The sequence below is a fragment of the Xiphias gladius genome, chromosome 4 (assembly GCF_016859285.1).
Source record: "Xiphias gladius isolate SHS-SW01 ecotype Sanya breed wild chromosome 4, ASM1685928v1, whole genome shotgun sequence".
Classification (NCBI taxonomy): domain Eukaryota; kingdom Metazoa; phylum Chordata; class Actinopteri; order Istiophoriformes; family Xiphiidae; genus Xiphias; species Xiphias gladius.
This window is the reverse complement of record NC_053403.1, coordinates 13,206,188-13,217,578: the sequence shown is the minus strand read 5'-3', so window position 1 is coordinate 13,217,578 and position 11,391 is coordinate 13,206,188. Positions and strand designations below refer to the sequence as shown.

At 45.1% G+C, this 11,391-nt stretch overlaps 1 protein-coding gene across 1 annotated transcript; it reads right to left on the bottom strand.

Annotated features, from left to right (window-relative positions):
- Positions 1-6,607: 6,607 nt before the first annotated feature.
- Positions 6,608-9,590, bottom strand: LOC120789178 (proto-oncogene c-Fos-like). The gene is made up of 4 exons (XM_040125733.1): positions 9,438-9,590; positions 8,645-8,863; positions 7,928-8,035; positions 6,608-7,710 (listed from the first exon to the last, which is right to left on the bottom strand). Exons 1-4 carry the CDS (start codon positions 9,588-9,590, stop codon positions 7,015-7,017), a joined length of 1,176 nt encoding a protein of 391 aa, XP_039981667.1. The 3' UTR covers positions 6,608-7,014.
- Positions 9,591-11,391: the final 1,801 nt, after the last annotated feature.

Sequence of the window (11,391 nt, the reverse complement as noted above, 5' to 3'; positions counted from 1 at the left end):
TTCGGACGGTGGTTCCAGAAAGTTCCAGAAAGTTCCAGAAAAATTTCATCTGAATGCCTCTCCCTGCTGGTTCCCTCTAGTGGACAGCTATAACTGCATTGCACTGGACTGCTCTTATAAAACCAACGCATTTCTATTAGTGGCGCCTTATGCACATGCATATGCTGCCAAAATCTGCATTACCTGTGGATAAGACTACTGAAGTCATTACGGAGCCGCAAACAACGGCCGAAAAAAAAGTACATTTTGGGGTGTTATTGTCAAATTGCAATAAAATTGTCATTTCTAGTATCATTTTAATCCAGTACCACTTGTGCAAGAACAGCCCACTCAGTTTTTTTTTTTTTTTTTTATCATTACCATTATCTGAGGCACAGTTTGTTTTTACATGATGCCACCTCAACTGTTCCATCTAGTACACGCGGCTGAGTTATTAAAGGCCCACCAAAATACCCCACTCTGTTCCTTTTTTTAGATTCTAATTTGGTTCTGCTTTGATTTATGTCTCGCATATGAGGGGAGGTCGGGGCTGGGGGTGCTGGGGGGGGGGGTCGCTAGTGCGTCACAGACACTCTCAACAAAGATGACAAATTTTAGGGGAGACATTTTAGGTTTATAAAGCAGAACTGAACCGTCAACCAGACAGATTTCATAAAACAGGAGGTGCTGGAAATCGGTGATTAAGACAAGACATAGGTTTTCCCTTTGCAGGCATAGACCTTCAGCCGAGTTCCTCTGCGCCTGCAGGAAGGCAGCCAGAGATGTCACTCAGTACATGAACACACATGGTGCAGGCCCATTTGGCACTTTAAGCCTTTAAGAGGGAATTGTCCCTGCCAAGAACAATAAGCCCTGATCACAACACTGTGAAAAAATATACCAGTCTGGATATGCAGACCAAGTATGCAGAGCATGTTAATTTGTTCAACAAAAAGTTGTTTTTTTTAAATGACCTTTAAAGGAACAAGTTGCGAACGTGAAACAATACACAGAGATGATTGGAAACATTGCTGTTATGGAAAACCGGGGTCTGATTCAGGGTGTGACGGTGACAAAAAGTTTAAAGCTCGTAGTTAGTTTGCCTTGTTTGAAAGGTCGGAATCACATCTCAACCTATATACCAAGTACATTTTTGTCTGTTTCCAGTCCTGCAGCAAGCCTTTGCATTAAAACATAATCTTGTGTTTCCAACAGCTGCCCAGATGATGAATGGAGAGAAAGTCCAGTTTGGCGTTTTGCAGTTTTTCCAAACTCATACAGAGTTCTTGGTGTGTGGGCATCAGAGGTTAAGGTAAAATCTTGTAACTGTTTTCTTAGGGGGGGGGTTGCACAAGCAATCACTAATTTTTTCTGTCTTTTTAATAACTTTATTAGAGACAGACATGTAAACATGTTTTTATGGTAACATTTGATGCTAAAACATGAGCTTTACAGTCCCAGTTAAATAAAAAGTAAAGAAGTCAGTCATGTTTTCTTATCTTCTTCAACTCCTGATTTACAGTCTGTTGATTTAAAGTTAAAATGTTGTGGTGTAATATTATCCAACATCACATCTTGGGGAAATACCCAGCTAACCAGACACCTCCAGACACAATCCTTACTCATCATCCCCCACGTCCAAGACTTTATAGACCAGCTTTATTTTTACCATGGCTGCATTTTATATGCTCCCTTCCTTCCTTTTTCTCTTCTTTCCAAACGATCTCAGACGGTTGTAGACCACGTCAAAATACGTCTAGTAACACGTAAAGATGCACATTTTCAGTCAGGTTATTTAAAACTGTATGATAGATGCCCTGCATTTTGCCATTTTGGGAATTCAACCTGGAAATAGTGTATTACTACAGACTGATACTTCCCACTTAATGACTACAGCACTTTAGGAGTAAATGGAAATTCTTATTTTTGTCATGGTTTATTCAGCAAACATCAAACTCTTCAGTGGGTCTCAACTGAAACATATATCTTTTTTTTTTTGTCTTACTATGGGACGTTCTCCTTTTCTATCATTTGCATGAACATGAAACAGATGTGCAATACATCCCTTCTTTAATGAATTGAGGCTGCAGCAGACTCCCGTCGAGCCTGTTCACAGAAATCACTCGCTTAGTCCACCAGTTGCGTTCTGGTGCTGACTTTAAACCCTCCTGCTCCTCCTCCTCTTCATCTTCATTTCCCTCTCACAATAACAGGCTGTCAGCTATCGTGCAGCCTTCCAAGATCCGTATGACACTGATTTATCCGTGTAAATATAGCACTTCCTTGAGAATCTCACAGCAGGCAGGAACCAGGGTGGTCAGGAGGTGTTTGGGGATGAGATAACAGAGGTGGAAACAGTGAGCAATCAACAGATAATAGAAACCTTACTACAGTGAGCAGGGAGACCACTCATCAAACTGTTCCATGATTTGTATTTTATTAATTAGTAATATCAAGTCAGTGTTATACTGTTCACAATCCATATTCATTCAAGGCCCTGCACACCCACCCACACAGGTGTTTTCTGGCATTCTGGCCGATTAGACTCCTGCTCAGTTTTAGGTTATGCCGACTCATTATGGGTATAAACTTTTATGAAATAATAATCATAGAAATAAACCTGAAGGTTGTGCCCGCCCTCACAGCGGAAACCCATGGATTGTAACAGGGAGCGAGAGGGAGTTGTCAGTCAAGCGGTCTGAACATGCCCACATCGTGCTGAGAAGAGCCTTAAGCCAAAGCCAGCCAAAGTAACTGGAAACTCCTGTGTGCCGGTAGCAAGGGCGCGCAGGGCCTTTAAGCACGGTTTTGAGTATTTCCATTTCATGAAACTTCATACTTCTTCTCCACTGCATTTCAGAGTGAAATTTCTTGCTTTTTTATTTCACTAGATTTTTATTTGACCACTATAGTTAATAGTGGCTTTGGAAGTGATTATTTATTTATTACCCAAAAGCAAACCAAAAAACCCAAAATAACCCAACTTCAGCCGGGTCAAACATTGAATAGCAGCTTAGACACTAATGCATTCGTAATATTTATCCAACAATATAACAGAGTAAGAATATATTACTGACAGCTGCCTACTGAGTACTTCCACTTTTTGTTGTTAAGACTGTAACTAAGTACATATACTCAAGTACTGCGCTGAAGTACAAGTACGAGCTACTTGTATTTTGTATCAATGCTTTGTATTTCCATCTTATGCTATGTTGTACTTGTATTTTACAACATTTTAGAGGGAGATTATGCAATTTTTTTTTTTTTCAACTCCACTGCATTTATTTGACAGCTGAGTTAAAGTAAGACAAATAAATACCTCCTCAAGCACCAGAGTGAAAGCAGGGAATGGTCTCAATCCCTGCTTTAAAATAAAAACTCTTCCCCCTCTGCTCACATCTCAGACAGTAGGGTCGTGGCCTGATGGTTGGTTGCGATATTTTACGTGTGATATTTTACAACTCTGAAACAGGCCATGGGGGCGAGACGCATCGCACACGGGGTCTGACAGAACAAGTGGAGTGGACAGAGAGCGAGTCAGAAGACATCAGAGCTGTTGACAGGCCCATCCATCACCACTCTAAAATAGCCGGCCACGGAGACATAACACACACAGACATGGCCGATTAAAAACGTAGTAGTGAGGGGAATAGTGGAACAAAGCTCCCAGGGCCCCAACATGGGGAGGCCCCTCAAAAGGTTTAAATCAAAGGTTAATTTTTATCTCCAATGTTGCAATTTAATGTCATTGGCGTTATAAGTAAATGTGTGACGTGACCTTTCTTGCTCCTAAAACAATATTTGAGCCTCTCAGCCAGAATGGTTCGATATCGGTTAGTTACATGACCAGCAAGCGAATATTATAATAGTTAGTTTAAAAAGCGGCACAGAGAGTGGATCGGCTGAAGGGCCGCCTTCACCATCATCTCTCATTACTGAGGATGTCAGGCAAGCGTAGTTCAGAGAGTTGTCACTCGAGGTTGTTTCAAACAGTCATTTGCAGAATTTATGCAGTTTATGCCGAAAGGAGATTTGCCACACACACACCAAGTTTGTTTTATTGTATATTACAAGTATTATAAGATATTGTTCCATTTTAAGATGCTTGCGATGTACAACGTCTCTCGGGTTAATAGCCTGAAATGTGATTAGTTCACTGTAGTGGTTTGATCAGTTTTTACCATTTGTGTCTACAAAACGTTACTGTTGCAAAAGCACCATAAGCAATATCAGAGACGTTTCATAACTTAGACTGAGTCATTATTTAACATTACTGTGTGCATTTAGACGAGTCAAGCAGTTGGATAGCAGTGGTAGCAGGCTGTGATCTTGTGTTCTCGGTTTTAATAGCGGATTTGTGCAGACTTTTTGCCTTTAAGTTTCGAGTGTTTCATTGTGCTACTTCTACAGTGCAACGGACTGGGTTAAGCACTACTCTGGGAGACTAATTCACACACACACACACACACACACACACACACACACACAGACACAAAAACATGATTCCAGTGAAGTCTTACTGAGTTGAATTACAGTATTGCTCTAAACCTATGGAGCCATGTAAGATGGCTGTTTGTCTTTGTTTTACGCTGAGGGTTTAATGAAGACCAAAACAACTGTGCTCTAAAACACACAAACAGTGCGTACTTCATGTTGCGAGTAGGAGGCTGAAACATGCTGCGATATCAGATTGAGCATTCTTCAACATTTAATCACCGTGGGCCCTGCTAACCGACACGGATGCATGTGTTTACTTGCCGATTCCGTTTTTTTTCACGGTCGTGACAGTGGCTGTATGGAGAGGCGAGGGGGGCACCCCACTGGGAGTGCGAACGTACGGGCCCCAGCTTCTTTTTTTTTTTTTTTGTGCAACACCACTTGGTGCGATGCGGAGAGGCTCCGCCGCCTCGGTTCTTTCTCCCGCTCGCTCTGTAGCTCCCCCTACTGGCGACAAGAAAGGCGGCACTTCTCTCAGCTGTTAAGATTATTAGGGACACCTAGTTATGTCCAATACGACGGTCCCGCCACTAATCACCCCTTCCACTGACACAAACTGCGGCCTCCGACACCTCTTTAACGCAGCTACGAACAGCACTGAACATTATAGCCCTCGCGAAGGCAGGATTTATTACAGGACTGTCCTGTGTTCGACTGCGTTGCTTTGGGCCGGCTGTAACCTAACGAGCTGGCAACCCAGTGTATGTTGTAAAGCGCTCATCAAAGGGGTTCCTGCCCTGCGTAAATGAGCAAAACGCGATCCCTCGGGCTGGATGTGGTTACATTAAGTGCATCCACTGCCGTGTTGTCGCTGCCTTGAAACATTAATTGCTCGTTCAAAACCCAGACAGGCTGTGGGCATTAAATGCCCCATTTGCTGTTCCGAGAAAGGCTTTGGCACTGTCACATTACTTATTACACCAGTTATCATCAGGCACGTGACGAGAAGGTTTCGTCTGCTCACGCTCGACGACGCTCCCGACTCGGCCCCGCTTCGACTTTTTCCGGTGTCCGCGCTCCGCGCCGGCCCCGACACGTGACGCCCGTCGCCGTGGAAACAAAACAACCGCAGTGGCCCAAACATGGTCAAGGGGGAAGTGACACGGCGCGGCCCTCGCGTGCTGACGTCACGTCAGAGCACGCACCGCGCCGCCGCCGCGGAATCGGGTTCCCTTGGCCGTGGCAGTACTGGAGAGGAGAGCGAGCTATGAATAAATAATTACCCTGCTGTTTTCTGCTGCTCCCACATTTTGAACACGACTCGGTCCCCGATGGTTGTACTTTATGTAACGCCGGCTCCAAAAATAGGAACGCTGACATCTGCATGGACCGATACAGAGCTGAAAATATGAATATAACATCACTGACCCTCTGCTTGACTCTTTTTAATAAGTTTTTTAAAGCATATCCCACAGACGTCCTCAGCAGGCGCAGACTGAACAGTTGACATGGAAATGTAGGTGTTCGGATTATTAGTTTTTGAGCTCTTCTCGTCCACGTTGGCTCAATAGCTGACGTCCAGACTTTGTTCCCGACCTTGGAAACAGCATCCCACCGCGATATCCATTTAGTAGCTGTTCTGGAGCTTTCAATCATATTACATGTACCTTCATCACCATATGAGGAGAAAAGATGAGACACATGAACAGCGTGAAAAGATGAGAAATGCTCAGACAAAAAAAGGACTCTCACTGCAAGGTCCATTTAGTAGCTGCTCTGGAGCTTTTGATCATATCTAATGGTCTTCTTCAGCAGATGTAGTTTGCTTGGTTGTCATGGATTTACAGATGTTCAGATTCTTTTTTTTCTGAGGACATCAAGAACTTCCGGTCTTTTAAGTATCACAACTGGAAGATCATGCACTATGACCGAAAGCTCCAAAACAGCTCCTAAATGGACCTTGTGAACCCCGTGGTGAGAATGTTTATTGAAATTCATATTCCTGATAGAATGAAAACAACAAAAACAACAACAAATTGTTTGCAGTTGTCTTAGTTTATTTCCAGTATTGTACATTTTTGAGTATCTGATCATTTATGATAAGTAAAAAAATAAACTATGTCATAAAATACATCTTGATAAAATACATTACATGATATTTTTTCATGGAAAACGGGGACACCTTACAGCAAGATGTTACACTTTATGCTACACATTAGTAACACGTCTTTTTTTCACTTGTTACAACACAACTTTGTCAACAGTATTACACACAGCGGGCTATTGAGCATGATCTAACTTCACATTACATTTAGGGATTCTAAAAACACAAGATACCACCATATTCTTGGATTACGGATGACTTGTATTTGCATGCACGTTTGACACCAGCACAAAGTCTCATCTCGGAGAATTGCACCAGCAGTATGGAAGAAATCGACCCTGTTACAGTCACAGAAAACATGTCGACTACACAACCCTTGATGTTTAGGTTTACACAACATCAAAACTCACACTACAAAAGATTATTTGAGAAAGATCATAGCTTGCTGGCTGGTTAGAATACAATTAGAGTATCGTTGCATAACTTGTTTGCATTCACAAGGCCAGGAGTGTTGGAGAGTTAAGACTATCTTTCATTAACTCAGACGGACCCAGGCTGCCTTTGAGGCTCTCACAGCCCTCAGCGAAGGAATCAATCTCAGAGTAATTAAAGGAAAACACTGTGCGGTAATTGCTACAAGTGGGACTGGAAGACATGACTGGTGTGCTCAAAGATTCAAGGTCATTCGCCACAGACTTATACAGGGTTTCCCAGTCTGAGAGGCAGAGGGGGCCGCTCAGGTCTATGTCAGGGACGGACGCAGCCGTCTCAGAAGTCACTGCCATTTCCAGGCTGGGCACCAAGTCATCCAGGTCATCTCCTTTTAAGTCCTCCAGAGCCTCCTCTTCTGCACTTGAACACAGGAGGATGTTGGAGTTCCCCAAAATGGCTGCAGCAGGAATGCAAGGGACATCATCCATTTCTTGACCAATAGGGGCTTCTCCAATTGGCGTGTTGCTCTCTGGTGTTTTTCCATTCTCTAAGATTGACAGCAGCTGCGGGGAGACCGGGGGATCCTGCAGCATTGTGGTAACATCGTCTTCGCTGTCCTCTTCCTCGCCGTCATTCGCAGGGAGTTTGCAGGATGGTTTGTGGGAGGCTAAGACCTGCTCCAGTCGCCCCTTCTCCTTCAGCAGGTCGGCGATCTCTGTCTGGAGGGCCGACTTCTCCTCCTCGAGCTTGTCAGCTTCCTGAGGTGAGGAGGGACAGGTTCAGAGAAAAGACTCGGCATGAGGCAAGCGTGAAAACAGCACTGCCCCATGGTGCTCTGCAGTCATCCCCGCTGTGCTCCTGTGATCCTTAATGACTAGTGACATGTCATCCAGCACTGTGTATGCCCTCAGCTTTGGAGGAGTGCACGTGCTGTGTGAGTGTTCTCTCTATGATTTCACAGAACAGGATACTTACATTTTGTAGCGTGTCTATCAGCTCCCTCCGTCTGTTACGACACTTTGCTGCAGCAATTTTGTTCCTCTCTCGCCTGATCCTCCTCCTCTCCTCCTCCTCCTTCGAAGGCTAAAATCAAACAGAAATGGCCCATTTGAAGGCGCCATATCAGCAGCTGGCTTTTCGACACCATTTCACTTTCCCCGGAAAAAAAAAAAAAAAAGAAAAGAAAATAGTTGCAGTGTATGCTGGGAATACAGATTCGGTTCGGTGCAGACACTCTTTCAGTTCAGGCGTTAAAATGCTGCACCACTGGCACGGTCAACCCAGCCACGTGAACGCGCATTTTATGCAATTTCCCTTCCCATTCATAAACAGTGCTGTGCTCGTTACTCCAACGGTAATTAGGACTCGCTGCACCAATTAGACATAATCCAGTCACCTTTTGTGCTACTCCTGCAGTACTTTATTAACACGACTCGCTACATTCATTTTACTTTAACTGTGAAGACAATTGCACCCTCTTTCACGCCTGTTTTTAAATATCGCGATACCTTTTTTTTTTTTAAATAATAACCTATATAAATGTAAAGGAGTCGTGGGGAGGTTAGGATATTATTGGAGCGCAATACGGACTCATCGGTTGATCGACTGACTGACTGATTGAGAGGCTACCTGTAACGTTATTTCTGAAACGGACATTCCGTTACCCCCTCCCCACCCGTTTTCCGTACATACCTGCTCTCTCTGCCCTTTCCTGCTGGAGGGCTTCGCCTTGTTTGCACCTGCCGGGGAAGGTGGCCGGGTCGCGCCGTGACTCTTGGTCTTGGCACGGCCGGACGAAGGCGAGACAGATGAGATGACCGTCGGCTGCACCATCCACCTTAGATCCGGCGAGGTTGAGATTGCAGTCACGGTCGGAACAAAGGAGTCTGCTGCACTGGTCTCACTGTCCTGGGGGGGAAAAAAAAAAAAAAAAAAAAAACCATCACAGAAAGCATACATATGCATGCAATCAAACACTAATTTAGCTTATCTGATGAATAAGCAGCCACGTTCATGGCTGACCTTTAGTTGAGCGTAAATACCACATCAATCATTTGGCTGAGCAATGCCAAGAAGACGAAAACCAGTATTGTTTCTGCATCGATCATAATCAGCTAAACGTCCAATTATCAAGTCCTTATCGCTCATTTTCACCATCACCATCATCGCCATCACTCTAGTATGAAAGGTTACGGCCAAGACATTTACCTGTAAAGTCTAGGTTGCAAACAATTTCCCTGAAATAGGACTGACCCTTGTCGTGCTGTCTGTGCGGATTTCCTACAGATACATGGAGACTGCAGAGATTGCATATGTGTTTGAATAGAGTCATTTTCAGCACGGGGCAGTAATGCTGTTAGAGCAAAGGCTGTCTATGAAATGCACTTGGAAATGGGTGAAGCATTTGAGGAATGCAACCTAAATTATCCGTATGCCTCAATTATCCTGCGAGGCTGCGTTTTGTGAGGATTGTGTTGTTTTTTTTTTGGATGGTCAGATCCGCTTGTACCTTGGCGCTGTCCATTGATGATGAAAGCGAGTCAGGAGGATGCTGGCTGCACCCAGGGGTGTCCCCACCAGGCGATGCTGTGCTACAGCTGGACGATGAGTCGAACTCAGTGCTGGAGTCTGGATGCATGTTGTCATCTAAAATCAATGCATAAAAAGGTGGAAATGTTGATCTATTCTGAATAGCGACCAGACGGCCAAACGCCTACTTATATTCCATTTGCCAGGTTCATAAATGGTAACTGTGCAGATAGTGGAGAGGCCCGCCTTTTATAGTTAGCTGGAATTTTATGAATGAAATCTGTGTGGCGAGACCGAACCATTTCACAGAGGGAGAGGTGAGAGAAAAAAGGCAGGCAGAGGTTTTCCAGTTGAACATTTTAAACCCACGAAGTGGTCGAAGAGCATTATTAAGCAGCCTCTTTGTGTCCGTTTATTTTATTTGCCCAAATATCCAAAAAAAAATAGCGAGCATGGATAAAGTGACACCCCCGCCTGCAAGAGGTGCCCGTCGCCATGAATGAACTACGTCATTTCATGTATGCAGCATCTGCATCATATATTATGTTCCCTTTATGTCCACATATGTTCACGAGACGTGACCTTTTCTTAATTGCACTGGCGCACTCGTGGCAACGGAAACGTCCTTGCAGGTGAGGGGAAGTCACGGCTCTGCAATATATTAATAAGCAGTTTAAAGCAGTGGGCCTGGTGTGTTCGGTACTTCATGCCCCCCCCCTCCCAAATAGCCCAGATTAGAACAGTGCTGGTGTACTGGAGGCTACAACGCAATATTATAGGAACAACTGCCCCGATTTATCATTCGGAGCTATATTGTGAAACCCCAGCATGATTTCAATCAGTGCACGGAAACTTAATCACGAAGCTGACGAATTCGTGAGCTGCCGAGTGAAGTGTCGTCCATAGGTTGCCTCTCACCTGTCTCTGCATACCAATAGAGCTCCAGCAACAGAATTGTCGCTGTAATAAAGCAGCCAATCGCCGGAGCGGACCGGCCGACCCATATATGGGGTTTCCGGGGAACAGGGAGCGCGCGGCGGCGCACGGGGAGCGCGCAAGACGGACGTGTGGCCGTGCGTGGCCCTTCTCAGCCACAGTGACAGAAGAAAGTGAAACATGAGCTAAGACGCCCGGCCGGCACGTACTGCAGGTGCACCCGAAGACAGCGTCAGTGGCTGCGCCCCGACTGTCCTAAGAGACGCTGCTTTCGGGGCGTGAAGAGGAGCGCAGAGCCCCGCACTTGACCCCCTTCTCAAGCACCAAGAATAGGAGTTTAGGCTGATATCTGTAAACGTATTTATAGTTTACCGATGGCAGTAACATCACACTAATGGGGGGTACGGGTGAGAAGTGGAAATATCAGGCCTATGCTTCTTCTACAAGTATTACTCACTCATGGATTTAGTGGCTGGCTTCCTTGCAGTAATCAACTATGAGACGACACCACTGTTTTTGGTTCCTTTTGGCACCAAATAGACAAACCTTATTCCTCATTCCCACAGCCTAAATCAGCAGCTCCCATAGTTAAAAAAAAAAAGGGGGGGCCTGTAAAGGCTGGATATGCTATATTTAGGTTTCAGATGACCTCACAGATCCACTGAAGTGAAAGGGATAGATGGTGAATAGAGGGGCTGCGCTCCCGGCTGCTTCCCGGCAGTCACAGCCCCCCTCTGGGTCCATTTACCGGCACATCATTAGGTGGTCGGCCGGAGCCTATTCAGCCGCCGGCGGCTCACGACCGGAGGGGGGGGGGGTTAAAAGGTCGGAAATAAACTGCGGACACCCCTTCACTCCAGCTCAAAGACTTGTCTTTCATCAAAGCAACTTGAGCGTGCATGTGCACATACCGGCGGGGGGTTTATTTTTAGACGCAGTGACATCAGCGTTCAAAGTTCACGTCAAACGAGCGA

Coding starts and splice junctions, on each gene's coding strand:
- LOC120789178 (XM_040125733.1), bottom strand. CDS start 9,590: ATGCATCCAGACTCCAGCACTGAGTTCGACTCATCGTCCAGCTGTAGC. Junction 8,864..9,437: donor AAGCGGATCTGACCATCCAA/AAAAAAAACAAC, acceptor TTTTTTCCCCCC/CAGGACAGTGAGACCAGTGC. Junction 8,036..8,644: donor GGAAAGGGCAGAGAGAGCAG/GTATGTACGGAA, acceptor GTTTGATTTTAG/CCTTCGAAGGAGGAGGAGGA.